Here is a 15,153-nt window from a genome sequence, read left to right as displayed (position 1 = left end):
TTCATCAGGATCTTGGTCTGAACCATCAACTGTTCACTCCCCAATATTGATGCTGCCTGTCCTGCCGAGTTCCTCCAACAATTTCGTGTGTGCTTCTGTGCTTTCAGAATTAGGTTTAATATGTCATGAAATTTGTTTTTCTTACAACAGTGGTACATTGCAACACATAATAAAAACTGCAAATTGCAATGAGAAATACAGTGGATTCTGGTTAATTAGGGCACATTGGGACCAGTACATTTTGGCCCAATTAAGTAGCTGCCCCAATTATTAAAAATTTCATGGAAATAGTTAAAAAGGTATAAAAAAAGACAAACTACTTTTTAACTAAGTAACAAATTCTGTATTTAAATGAAATACAGCACAAATTAAAACACCACCTATAGTACTACAGTAGTATAAAACTGCATTAGTTCCTAATAGTTATCGATGAAGGAATTCATCCAGTGTATGACGCCGTGCTCATTTCATTATCCGTAAATAAACAAAATCAGTGGAATGCCTTCATACAAAGCTTTCGAGGATTGCATTCTCCAATCTTCGTTTTCATTATAACATTCAAGATTATTATCAATTCCTTCAAATTCTTCATAGGTCCTAACTTGTTAAAGTAGTGAAATCGTGAATACTCTGTCTCCCCTCTCCCCCTGTCCTGTCATCTCTGACCATGGTAAAGCTCTGTCTCCTCTGTCCGGTAATGTCTGACCACGGGAACGCTGTCTCCCCCTGCCCGGTAATGTCTGACCAGGAGAACGCTGTCTCCCCCATCCGGTAAAACCTAGACAAGGGAACACTGTCTCCCCTCGTCCTGTCATCTCTGACCACGGTAAAGCTCTGTCTGGTAATGTCTGACCATGGGAACGCTGTCTCCCCCAGCCCAGTAATGTCTGACCATGGGAACGCTGTCTCCCCCTGCCCAGTAATGTCTGACCACGGTAATGCTGTCTCCCCCTGTCCTGTAATCCCTGACCACGGTAATGCTGTCTCCCCCTGTCCTGTAATCCCTGACCAGGGAAATCCTGTAGTTATCTGTAATCACAAGTACAAATCTCACTGTGCTTCAGATTAGAGGGATGCCTGTAGCATGGAAATGAAACTGCTTTTCTGGAAGTATTTCCAAGATTAGGCGTAAGGTCCTTTTTATTTAAGGAACTCTCTTAATCCTGGACTTGATTCCTTCTGTGTTCTTTTGCTCACAGTTCACCTCACTTTCCACCTGGTCTGTTACTGCACTCCAGAATATCATATACAGGTGTTCCCCGCTTTTTGAATGTTCGCTTTACGAAACCTCACTGTTACAAAAGACCTACATTAGTTACCTGTTTTCGCTAACAGAAGGTGTTTTCACTGTTATGAAAAAGGCAGCGCGTGATAAAAGGCAGCACGCGCCCCGAGCAGCCGCTCCTCCCCCAGATTCGGAACGGCATTCTCGCCGGCATTGCTTAAACACGTGCCTGTGAGCAGCCGTTAGCAAGATGAGTTCTAAGGTATCGGAAAAGCCTAAAAGAGCTCGCAAGGGTGTTACACTTAGCGTAAAACTACACATAATTAAGCATTTTGATCGTGGTGAACAAAGCAAGGACAAAGTGAGTTTGGCTTGTGGAAATTGACGAAGATGATGTTGAAGAGGTTTTGGCATCCCGTGACCAAGAACTGATAGATGAAGAGCTGATGCAATTGGAAAAGGAAAGGATAACAATCAAAACTGAATGCAGTAGCGAACGGACCGAAAGTGAAGTCGTCCAGGAACTGAACGTGAAGCAACTGCGTGAGATTTTTGCTGCAATGATAAAGTACGACTTTAATTTTGAAAGGGTACGTCGGTTTAGGGCATATTTGCAAGATGGTTTGAGTGCTTTCGAAGAACTGTATGATAGAAAAAATGTGCGAGGCTCAGCAGTCAAGCAAGCCTTCCAGTCAGCCACAGCTGACGACGAACCTTGACCTTCGACATCGAGGCAGGCAGACATAGAAGAAGATGACCTGCTTGCCCTGATTGAACCAGACGACGATGAGATAACACCCCAGTGTCCCACCAGCCCAACCCTCGGGCCGCGGACTGATACATTGCCGCGGAGAATGCAGCGGTAACCGGGACTCACCCAGCACATCTTTAAGAAAAAGGCCGAAATAAACAAGCTAAATAATTAGGTGCCGCCTGGCACGTAAATGTCGGCCCAGATCAGAGGCGATTGCCGATTGCGTCCCGGCCACCACTGTACCGCTGCATGCTTCGCGGATCAGTATCGGTCGGCGGCCCGGAAATTGGGGGCCACTGCACCACCCCACCCTCCGACGACTCAGCCTAACACACCATCATCAGTGTGCTTGGCGCTGTCTTCCCGATTCTCATAAGTGATACTACACTGTACATACATTATTTCTACTTTATATAGGCTGTGTATTTTTTATGTCTTATTTGGTATGATTTGGCAGCTTCATAGCTTAAAGGTTACTAGAGAGAGTGTTTCTGCCGTGAGCACTTGCGTGAGATTTTCGCCACGGAGAACAGTTCGGCAATGATTGTAGAAAAGTATTTCTACTTAAGACAGGCTGTGTATTTATCATATCATTCCTGCTTTTACTATATGTTACTGTTATTTTAGGTTTTATGTGTTATTTGGCATGATTTGGTAGGTTATTTTTGGGTCTGCGAACGCTCACAAATTTTTCCCATATAAATAAATGGTAATTTCTTCTTTGCTTTACGACATTCCGGCTTACGAACGGTTTCATGGGAACGCTCTACCTTTGGTTGGCGGGGAAACCTGTATTAAATCTGTCTTTTTCCACTGGCCATTGTGGGAATAGTCACAGGTTTACTCTCTTTCCTTTGGGGCTCAGGAATGGGAGAGACCATCAGATACCAGGGCAGATTTCGTCCATTCAGCCCATATGGTCTGCACCAGACATACCCCCATCGGTCTACAGGACCTGACACTTAGAGACTCGGGCAGTAATATTATTTTCTTGTGTAACTGTATGTTTCCTGCTGTTGGATTTACAGGTTTTCCAAAAGGATACTATCAGAACGAGCTATTCAAGTGCAAAAAGATTTGTTTGTTTTACCGACTACACAAAAGCATTTGATAAAGTGAAGCACAATAAATTATTTGAAATATTACAGAAAACTCTAGGTCTAGATTCGAAAGACCTCTGCCTAATCAGAAATCTGTACTGGGAACAAACTACGGCTGTAAGAATAGATGGAGAAGTGAGTCAGTTTACGAAAATCAAGAGAGATGTTAGACAAGGGTGTGTTTTCTCCCCTGATTTATTTAATGTGTACAGTGAAACAATATTACAAAAAATACACATCATGGGAATCAAAGTTGGCGGTGAAAACATCAATAATTTCAGATATGCAGATGACTCTGTGTTAATTGCAAGTACGGAGGAAGAACTTCAAAACTTAATTGATATAGTTGTTGAAGAAAGTGCAAAAATGGGTCAATTGCAAAAAGACAGAATGTATGGTGATATCCAAAAAGAAGGAGAATCTTATCTGCAGGCTGAGAATAAACGGGGAAGACATAAAACAAGTACAGAACTTTTGCTGCTTAGGAAGCTGGGTGACATCAGATGGCAGGTGCAACATGGACCACAAAAGAAGAACAGGGATGGCAAAAGACACCTTTACGAGAATGAAGAGTATACTGACCAATACTAAACTAGGCATGACAACCCGCCTCAGCGTACTGAAATGTTACGTTTATCCAGTTATGTTATATGGGTCAGAATGTTGGACAATATCTAGTAACATGAGGAAATATATTGAAGCAGCAGAGATATGGTTTTTGAGGAGGATGCAAAGAATATCATGGACGAAATGAATATCTAATGAGGATATTATGAACAGAGCAAACACAAAAAGAGAAATAATGTATGAGATCATGAAAAGGCAATGTAACTTCATTGGACATGTGATTAGGAAAGAGGAGTTAGAATGCACGGTAATTATGGGAAAGATTGAAGGGAAGAAAGCAAGAGGAAGACAAAGACAAATGATGATGGAGACAACAGCCAGAGAACTGGAAATGAATACCAATGAATTGAATTGATCCCCTTGACCCGAAACAGGAGTGTGTGGGCCATGACAGTCAAAGCTCAAACCGGGCATGGCACCTGATGATGATGATGAAATGTATTTATATTTTTTCTGGTGAACGCAGCAGGCCAGGCAGCATCTATAGGAAGAGGCGAAGGTCCTGACGAAGGGTCTCGGCCTGAAACGTCGACTGCGCCTCTTCCTATAGATGCTGCCTGGCCTGCTGCGTTCACCAGCAACTTTGATGTGTGTTGCTTGAATTTCCAGCTCTGCAGAATTCCTGTTGTTTATATTTTTTCTCCTTTGCACTTGTGTACCAGAAATGATATTAAACATTCTTGAATCTTGATTTGATCATAACTGCCTGTATCTGATCAGTACTGTCTTCTAGTTGCCATAACCCTGTAACTCTAAATTGATTTATATTTATTGTTTATTTTTTTTTATTACTTATTGTTCTTTATCTTATTGTGTGTTGTTTTTTGGGCTGCATCTGATCCGGAGTAACAATTATTTTGTTCTCCTTTACACTTGTGTTCTGGAAATAACAGTAGTAATACCCAAACCTCAGATCCTATCTCGCCATGATTACTGTGGCATTTAAACTCAGCTAATGTTTACACTGAAATCCTACTGACGGATAATGATGACCACAAAACTCTCTGGGCCTCTAGCTCTCTCCAGGCTGATCCAATCTGTTGGGATTTTTTCTAATTCAGGGAGTAAATTCTGGCCCTGCTGCTTATTGGAGCCCAGATTCAAATGCCAGGGAGTGAATGCTGGCCCTGCTGCTGACCCCAACTCCTGATTAATGAATAAATAAGAAGGAACAGGAGGCAACACACACAAAATGCAGGAGGAACTTAGCAGGTCAGTCAGCTTCAGCAGAGGGGACTAAACATTCAACGTTTTGGGCTGAGACCCATCCTCAGGACTGGAAAGGAAGGAGGGAAGATGTCAAAATAAGACAATGGGGGGTAGGGAAGGAGGACAGGCTGGAAGGTGATAGGCGAGACCAGGTAAGGGAGATGAAGAGTCACAAAACCCAACTCCTACCACCTGCAAAGAAGTATATTTATTAAAACTATTGTTGGTGTATCACTGCACAGAACAGCATGCTGCAATTTCCATGAATAGGCTGTGTCTCTGTGCACAGTACATTCACCAGTGCTGTCCTACCCTGGGAACCAAGTGTGCATTCAGGTCTTGTGTCTCTGGCAGTCATCATAGCAACATCTGAAGGAGGCAGCCAGAGAATAAATTAAACCTTGGCCTTTTATAAAATTAAGAGCATATTTATCGGGCTGACAAATCATTACCAGACAGTGGACTTGAGTGGAGCATTCTGAAGGAGACGTTCAGTGATTAGCAACAGGATGAACATTTAATCTGGCTCTTTATGAAAACTGTTAGTTCCTGCTTGCTGCATACACGACTACCTTCTGAACTCAATACTGATTATATCAAAATGACCCTGGTAGTTCAGTTGGAGATTTTTTTGAAGAAATGTTTTTTAAAAGAAATGTTTTCTTTGTTTAACTTGTGGAGCTGACTTGGTTTAAATTGCCTTTGATCTATTGAGACTTTAGCAAGGATTAAAGATCAACTGTATTCTCCAGATACATTTCCATGGATTGGGAATTTGCTGTGGTGTGTTGGTTAGGGTGGACATGCAACAGAAAAACATCAACATTCAACAATTGTAAAGAATAAGGACCTGTATAAAAATGAAGTTATACGTTAAAGTAGGGATATGGAACCAAATGTGTATAAATACATAAATACCAACATGTATTTACAATGTAAACGGTGGTTTAAAGCATTTCGCATGCAGTGATGGGGGAGGGTGGGGGTGGAGGTGGGAGATAGATCGAAGGAGATGCGGGGGGGAAATGGGAATGGTTGTTCAGATGAACTGCCTGGGGGAAGAAAGTTCTAAAATAATGAGAGGTTTTTGTTTTAATAGTACTTTAGTGCTTTCCAGAAGGGAGCTTTTGGTGCAGGACAGGAGCGAGTGCTTTGACAAACTTTTATTGGCTTGTTGCAAACTCTGCCCAGCAGGCTTGGCGTTCGGTCAGCACTTCAGCTTCCTGAGCCTCTCTCTTGGCAGGTTTGCATAATACTGAATTTGTTTTGATGAGCTGCTTGCTTTTAAACGTCTGTTATCTACGTCATCCTCCTGGTGTCAATAGTAGTTCTCTGTTTATCATAGAGTCATTGAACACAACAGCACAGAAACAGGCCCTTTGGCCCATCTAGTCCATGCCAAACCAGTTAAACTGCCTACTCCCATCGACCGGCACCGAGACTACAGCCCTCCATACTCCTCTCATCCATGTACCTATCCAAACGTCTCTTGAATGCTGCAATCAAACTCACATCCACCACTTGTGCTGCCAGCTCATTCCATCCTCTCACCACCCTCTGAGTGAAGAAGTTCCGCTTCAGATTCTTCTTAAACATTTCACCCTCTTGTTCTAGTCTCACCCAACTTGTGGAAAAAGCCTGCTTGCATTCACCCTGCCTATACCCTTCATAATACTTGTATATCTCTGTCAAATCTCCCATGTTCTTCTATGCTCTATTATCAAAACTTTGGGTAATCTCGTAGCTACAAGCAACACACATCAAAGTTGCTGGTGAACGCAGCAGGCCAGGCAGCATCTCTAGGAAGAGGCGCAGTCGACGTTTTGGGCCGAGACCCTTCGTCAGGACTCGTAGCTACAACACTGTTTGAGGCCAGTTCAAGGACTGCTGTAAGTGAGGGGCTCTAACCTCTGCACAGTCCCATATGTTCCCTACAGTCTAACACCAGGTATTTTTGCTGAGGTTGTGATGTAGATTTCAGCATCGCACACCATTGCCAATGCCTGGGTTAAAATGAAGGTCTACCTAAAGAGACATTGAGAAATTCCAAGGATATAAAGTGTGTTGGAACTTAGTGATAAGAGGCATAAATCAAGTGGAGAGGCAGAGATCTTTCCCCAGGGTGGAAATGGCAAGTACAGGGAGGTACAATTTTCAGGTGATTGGAGGAAAGTATAGGGGGATGTCAGAGCTAAGTTTTTTACACAGAGAGTGGTGGGTGTATTGAGCACCCTGCCAGGGGTGGTGGTGGAGGCAGATACATTAGGGACATTTAAGAAACTCTTAGATAGGCACATGGAGGATAAAAAAATGTAAGGCTCTGTGGGAGGGAAGGGTTAGATTGATTTTACAGTAGGTTATAAGGTTGACACAACACCATGTACTGAAGGGCTTGTACTGTATTCTATGTACTATGTAGTGTCCTATGTTCTATGTTTCTGGGAGGCTATGGACATGCAGGCATTTGGCATCTTGGTTAAGCTGCTTGTGAGGGGGAAGCAGACAGAAAGGTGAGTTTATAATGTGGCTGAGAATATAACCAAGGAACTGTTAACTGTTATTCCAGTTTACAGCAAATGACCCTTGTAAGTCCAGTGAAACTCTGCTGCTTCAAACACAGTGCTGTTGCTGCTTAACGTGGCTCTTAATGACCAGAGGCAAGTTATTGCTAAAAACAATTGAAGTAAGAAACTAATTTAATCTTGTACATCTTGCTTAAGATTTCCAGCATCTGTAGAATCTCTTGTGTTTAATCTTGTAAATAACTGTTTATGAGTGGAAAGAACTGCATGGATCTTTGGAGAAATAATTAGTGTGAAATTTACTTAAGGACCAGTAAATCAGCTCATGAACAGTTAGACACAGCAGCTCGTGAGACAAAAATAACATCCATTGTCTCAGGTAGATTGAAGTTCTCAGATAGATAATGTAAGACCCACAAACTGTAGTCTTTTGTATGTTGTACGTATGTAGCTCCAGAGCACGTCAAACAAACTTCTCACACTCTTTACTCATAGATGGTAGCCAGCTCCTTTTTCCCAGCATGGAAACGGGTAATATGGCAGAATATAATTTTAAGGTCCTTATGAAGGGGCTTGCCCCGAAACATCATCTGCTTTTCCCACTCTATAGATGCTGCCTGAACTGCTGAGCTCCTCCAGCATTTTGTGTGTGTCGCTCTGGATTTCCAGCATCTGCAGAATCCCTTGTGTTTATGATCACCAACTGTGTCTGGTTTCTCCAGTGTAGAGGGGAGCACACCACGTACACTGAATACACCACATTGGCTGAGTACAGCTCCAACACAATTTACAAGTTTGCTGATGACACTATTGTTGTTGGCTGTATCAAAGGTGGTGATGAGTCAGCATACAGGAGGGAGATTGAAAATTTGGCTGAGTGGTGTAATAACAACAACCTCTCACTCGATGTCATTAAGACCAAGGAACTGATAGTAGACCTTAGGAGATGGAAACCAGAGGACCATGAGCCAATAATGATCAGAGGTGGAGAGGGTCAGTAAATTCCTGGTGTCAGTATCTCAGAGGACCTGTCCTGGACCCATCATATAAATATTATTGCGAAGAAAGCAGGACAGTGCCTCTACTTCCTCAGGAGTCTGCTGAGATTCAGCGTGTCATCAAAAATCTTGGTAAACTTCTGTAGATGTGTGGTGAAAAGTGTGCTGGCTGGCTGCATTACGTCCTGGTATGGGAACACCAATGCTTTTGAGTGGGAAATCCTGTAAAAGGTAGTGGATTCAGCCCAGTACATCATGGGTAAAACCTTCCTGATAATTGAACACATCTACATAAAAACTTTGCCGTAGAAAAGCAGCATCCATCATCAAAGATCCTCACCACCCAGGCCATGTTCTTTTCTCGCTGCTGTCATCAGGTAGAAGGTCCAAGTGCTTCAGGACTCGCACCACCAGGTTCAAGAACAGTTACTACCCCTCAACCATCAGGCTCTTGAACAAAAGGGGATAGCTACACTCATTTATATTGTTACGCGGGGTGATTGATAAGTTTGTGGCCTAAGGTAGAAGGAGTCAATTTTAGAAAACCCAGCACATTTATTTTTTGACATAGTCCCCTCCTACATTTACACACTTAGTCCAGCGGTCGTGGAGCATACGGATCTTGGACCTCCAGAAAGTGTCCAAGTGATAAGTTCGTGGCCTAAGGTAGAAGGAGATGAGTTATATGGCTCTCGTTATATGCACGTGCAGTTCAACTCTGAGTGATTGTGCAGTAAGTTTGAAGTTAATAACTCATCTCCGTCTTCCTTAGGCCATGAACTTAGCAATCACCCCTGATGAGTTATTAACTGATGAGTTATTAACTTCAGACTTTCTGCATAATCACTCAAAGAGTTGAAGTGCATGTGCATGTAGCGAGAGCTGTATAACACATCTCCTTTTACCTTAGGCCACGAACTTATCAATCACCCTTGATGAGTTACTAACTTCAAACTTTCTGCATAATCACTCAAAGAGTTGAACTGCTCTTAAATTGTGGACTTCAATTAATTTACTAAAATTGACCTCAGTGAGTAAGGACACAGAGTTCTCAAAACCAGTGTATGTCACTCAACAACTGTACAGATAAAGTAATGTGTGTAGTTGGGCGGAATTATTCGGAGAAAATGAATTCTACATTCATGTTTTTTTAGACTGAAAGGTCTGTTTACCATGAATTTAAATTTCTGTAAAACCCCACTAGTCTGTTAATCATTTTTAAACAATGTGTTTAAAATGTGGTAACTGTTTCTATGTAATCCAGGTGAATTTCCCAGCTCTGACTTGTTCTCGTTGGAATGTTTCTACAGCATGGGAAAATGCCATTGCAAACCCGGGGTGGACGGTCCGACGTGTAGCCAGTGCCAGTTACTGCATTACCAGCTGAGTGACACTGGATGTAAACCTTGCCAGTGTAACAACCTCTCACTGACGTGCGACTCCAGAACAGGTACGTGTAGTGCGTCCTCCACGTGTCACATATAGACTCCACACAATATCAGTCATGGTGAGGCTGCACTTGGAGAACCGGGTACAGTTTTGATCACCTTGTTCTAGGAAAGACCTTGTGAAGATGGAGAGGAGAGAGTTACAAGGATGCTGACTGGGGGCCTAGGTTGTAGAGGGGAGATGTTTAGAAGAGAACTAAGCACATTGGTTGTTTGTCTGCATAGTTGTATTTACTAGATTCTGTTGTATTTCTTTGTCCTACTGTGAATGTGAGGTGTGGTGTTTTTCATGAATTCTATTGTGTTATTGTTGTGCTCTCTGGCTTCCTGCAAGAAAATGAATATCAGGGTTCTATATAGTAACGTATATGTACTTTGATAATAAATTTACTTTGAATTTTGAGAGGAACTTCTTTACACAGAGGGTAGTGTGTACCAGGAAAGAGCTGCCAGAGGAAATGGGCGTGGTGGGTACACTGCAACATTTGAGAGGCTTTTGGATCGGTACATGGGACAACATCAACACCAGGGAGGATGCTGTGCTGAGCATGGACCAGTTGGGTTAAATGGCCTGTTTCCAGACTGTATGACTCTGAGTACAACAGGCCGATCACCCTGGGCAGAGATTCTTGGCAGGAGCAGAGGGGACAGTGGAGAAGGAGACTCATCACTCTTGAACGAGACATTTTGACGTGGGAGTGGCTAATGTGGCACGAATGCCTCCTCGTGCTGAAAAGTTGCGTGAGGAGTTTCATTAATGAGTCATGAGATGTTGTAAATTGAGAGGTTACATCATCATGTGCCTACAGCTATATCCTCCACCAATAGAATAAACTTTGCAGTAGTCAGCTGCGATATCTGGTGTGTGACAGTGCCAGCACAGAAGAATCAAGGATCAATTCTACCTGTCATATATATTTACATAAATTAGGAATTTGCTGTGGCGTGTTGGTCAGGGTGTGACATGCACAGAGAACAACAACAGTCAACAATTATAAAGAATGAACTGTTATATAAAACAAGATAGAGTATAAACTATGGGTATGGAATAAAAGTTCAAAGTGAAATTAAATTTATTACCAAAGTACATATATGTCACCATATACAATTCTAAGATTCATTTTATGCCTGCTTACATAAATACCAGCATGTATTTACATTGTAAACTACATTAAACTGTCTGACCCATCATCTGGAATCTCAGCAAGTTGAGTTCGGAATTGGTCCCACAAAGCGTTTATAAGTATTTATGCAGAGTATTGAAGGGAAGGATGATTAGGAAGCTTGATGGTTTGAGAGATCCAGGTCCAATCCTGACCTCAGCTGCTCTCTGAGTGGAATATGCACATTCTTCCTGTGCAGGATTGGTCAGGTCCATCCAGGTGTGTACAGGAGTTGCTCAGGTCCATCAGGTGTGTACGAGAGTTGCTCAGGTCCATCCAGGTGTGTACAGGAGTTGCTCAGGTCTATCAGGTGAATACAGGAGTTGCTCAGACACATCCAGCTGTGTATAGGAGGTCTATCAGGTCTATCAGGTGTGTGCAGGCAGGTGTGTATGCAGTTTACCTAACGTGTAGGGCTGAATCACTGTGCATCATGCAAGTCCTTGACTTTCTCTGTCAGGCATCAGTTACCATCTTACACCACCTGGGGGTAATTTTAACCCACAGCCTTTCATTAACTTTGTAAGAATGGCACTTCCCTGCCTGTGATGTCCATGTTGCTACGCAATAGTAGAATAGCAGTTAAATATTCTGAGCAATGTCCTTCTGGTTCCCGATATTTTGCACACACTCTCTTCAGTTACGTTGTACGCCCGGTAACAACCAGTGTGGACCTGCCCACTCATCCACACAGAGACACGACTGAGCAGTTCACGTTCCTCGCTTGGTCTCCTGTTGCTGGACCCTGCTCCTGGAGACGTGGCATCGCGGTTAGTGCATCACTATTACAGTTCGCAGTGGCAGGATTTCGATTTCAATTCCAACATTCTTTGTTCCTCCCTGTGTGCGTGTGTGTTTCCTTCGAGTGCTCTGGTTTCCTCCCACAATCCGAAGACGTACCAGTTAGTAGGTTAATTGGTCTTTGTCATTCCTCCTGCTTTTAGGCTGGAGTTAATAGGTGGGTCACTGGCCAGTGCAGCTCGTTAGTCAGTTCCACATTGTACCTCCAATATAAAAATAAATAAATGAAATAAAGGAACTGAAAACTTTCAGAGTGAGGAATACGCTGGGGTCATTTCTCCAAGGACCAGAGGTCAGAGGAGTGTTGCTGGAGTAAGTGGTGGAGCCAATACAGAATAGATGGGATGAAAGGCTTCTTCCAGGGCATGACTCATAAACGATTCAGATTCAGATTTACTTATCACATGTACAATGAAACGTACAAGGAAATAAATTGTTTGCCTTAACAACCAACACACCTAAACACATGCTGGGTCACCGCACATTTCAGTGCTAGCATAGCATGCCCACAATCTTCAGCAAAACCAACACCAACAACAGCAAAACAAGCCTCTCTCCCCTCTCTCTCCCCCCCCACCCCCTCTCCTTCCCTCTCTCCGCCCCCCTCTCACCAACTCCTCTCTCCCACCCAACCTCTTACACCCACCTCTCCCTCTTCCCCCCACCCCCCACACGCGCACACACCTTTCGACAGCAGCATCTATGGAAAAGTATAGTCGACATTTCAGGCCAAAACCCTTTGGCAGGACTGGAGAAAAACTGCTGAGGAGAACGTAGATTTAAAAGGTGGGTGGAGGAGAGAGAGAACCACCAGGTGATAGGTGAAACCGGGAGGGGGAGGGATGAAGTAAAGAGCTGGGAAGTTGATTGTTGAAAGAGACAGAAGGCCATGGAAGGAAGAAAAAGGGGACAGGAGCACCAGGGTTAGGTGATGGGCTGGCAACAAGATGAGGTGAGAGAGGGATAAGGGGATGGGAAATGGTGAAGAGGGGCTGGGGGTCAGCACTGGAAGTTTGAGAAGTTAATGTTCATGCCATCAGGTTGGATGCTACCCAAACAAATATAAGGTGTTGTTCCTCCAACCTAAAGGTGGCCTCATCATGACAGTGGAAGAGGCCAACAGACTCACAGGTGAAGTGTCGCCTCACCTGGAAGGACTGTTTGGGGCCCCGAATGCTAGTGAGGGAGGAGGTGTACGGGCAGGTGTAGCACTTGTTCCACTTGCAAGGATAAGTGCCAGAAGGGAGATCAGTGTAGAGGGATGAATGGACAAAGGAGTCACTTGGGGAATGAAAGGCAGAAAGTGGGGGTGGAGGTGGGGAGGGAAAGATGTGCTTGGTGGTGGGATCCCGTTGGAGGTGGCGGAAGTTTCAGAGAATTATGTGCTGGATGCAGAGGCTGGTGGAGTGATAGGTGAGGACAAGAGGAACCCTATCCCCGGTAGGGTGGCATGAAGGGTAAAGGCAGACGTGTGTGAAATGGAAGAGATGCAGTTGAGGGCAGCGTTGATGGTGGAGGAAGGGAAGCCCCTTTCTTTGAAAAAGGAGGACATCTCCTTCGTTCTGGAGTAAAAAGCCTCATCCTGAGAGCAGATGCAGTGGAGACAGAGGAATTGAGAGAAAGGGATGGCCTTTTTACAAGTAACAGGGTGGGACGGGGTGTAGTCCAGGTAGCCGTGAGAGTCCATGGGTTTGTAATAGACATTGGTGGATAAGCTGTCTCCGGAGACAGAAACAGTGAGATCAAGAAAGGTGAGGGAGGTGTCGGAAATGGATCAGGTGAATTTGAGGGCAAGGTGTAAGTTGGAGGCAAAGTGGATGAAGTTGATGAGCTCAGCATGGGTGTCGGAAGCAGCACCAATGCAGTCGTCAGTGTAGCCTGGGAAATGTGTGGGACAGTCACCAGTGTAGGCTTGGAACATAGACTGTTCCACGTTTGCCGACAAACAGACAGGCATAGTTGGGACCCATGTGAGTGCCCATGGCTACACCTTTTGTTTGAAGAAAGTGGGAGGAAGCTGTCCTGGATCTGGTAGTAGATTTACTGCTACAGGTTTCTGTCTTCATCAGGCAGCAACTGGCCTGCAAGGCGCCTCTCCTCTCAGTTAGTGTGAGCGATTCTGACCAAGGCTCACCAACTCCTCTGCTCTGGCCAGTTGGGAACAAGTTCAACTTGTGCAATATTAACCTTCAATACATGTTATTCAAATACACAGTGTATGAAAGAGCTGCTAGGCTCCCAAGAGAAGCTGAAAGTCGAGCACAGTTCATTGTGTTGGCATTTGTCCTGCTGGAGTTTAGAAGAGAAATTCTTACCAAATGGCAAACTCTCTGCAGATTCAGCGTGGAGTGAGATCGATGCAGAGAACTCAACTGGAAGTCGTTGTAATGCATTCTTGCCAAACGACTTTGGTAATACAGAGTTGTTCATATCGTGAGCAGTTTTTGGTCCCTTCTCTTGGAAAAGATGTGCTGGCATTGGAGAGGGTCCAGAGGAGGTTCATGAAAATTATCCTGAGAATTACAGGGTTAACAGATGAGCTTATGGTGGTCCTGAGCCTGGATTCAGTGAGGGGGATATCACTGAAGCCCATTGAATATTGAAAGTTCTAGATAGAATGGATCTGGAGAGGAGGTTTCCTATGGTGGATGAGTTTAGAACCAGAGGGCACAGCCTCAGAACAGAGGACACAGCCTCAGAACAGAGGACATCCATCTAGAACAGAAATAAGGAGATATTTCTTTAGCCAGAGTATGGTGTATGTGTAGAATACGTTGCCACAGACGGCTGTGCAGTCCAGTTGATTGGGTACGTATAAAGCAGAGTTTGATAGGTTCCTAATTAATCAGGGCGTCAAATGTTTCAGGAGAAGGCAGGGGAAAGGGGTTGAGAGGGATAATAAATCAACCGTGATGGAATGGCAGAGCAGACTTGATGGGCGGAATGGCCTAATCCTGCTTCTATGTCTTATAGTCTTACCATCAACAATGCCAGCAGAGAACAGCTGACAGCTCGAGTATGTCAACACAAAATAATCTGCAGATGCTGTTGTCAAAGGAACACTCACAATGCGCTGGAGGAACTCAGCAGGTCAGTCCGCATCAGTTGAAAGGATTAGTCCACGTTTCGGGCCGAAACCCTTCGCCCGAAACGTCAACTAATCTTTTCAACTGATGCTGACTGACCTGCTGAGTTCCTCCAGCGCATTGTGAGAGCTCGAGTATGTCCCTCAGTTTGTCATCTGCCTGCCTGAGAGAGGACACTGAGGTCACCTCACTTGTCCTGATTTTACTCCCATATACAGGT

At 44.0% G+C, this 15,153-nt stretch overlaps 1 protein-coding gene across 1 annotated transcript in view; it reads left to right on the top strand.

The window, feature by feature from the left end:
- LOC134359730 (multiple epidermal growth factor-like domains protein 9) overlaps positions 1-15,153 on the top strand; it is a 224,186-nt gene that overhangs the window by 121,230 nt on the left and 87,803 nt on the right. Inside the window, exon 3 of the mRNA XM_063073264.1 lies at positions 9,746-9,885. Coding sequence (XP_062929334.1) covers positions 9,746-9,885 — 140 coding nt within the window. The remainder of the gene's footprint in view (positions 1-9,745; positions 9,886-15,153) is intronic.

Source organism: Mobula hypostoma, chromosome 21 (genome assembly GCF_963921235.1).
Source record: "Mobula hypostoma chromosome 21, sMobHyp1.1, whole genome shotgun sequence".
Taxonomy (NCBI): domain Eukaryota; kingdom Metazoa; phylum Chordata; class Chondrichthyes; order Myliobatiformes; family Myliobatidae; genus Mobula; species Mobula hypostoma.
The sequence above is the reverse complement of the archived record's forward strand: the minus strand, read 5'-3'. Positions and strand labels throughout refer to the sequence as shown.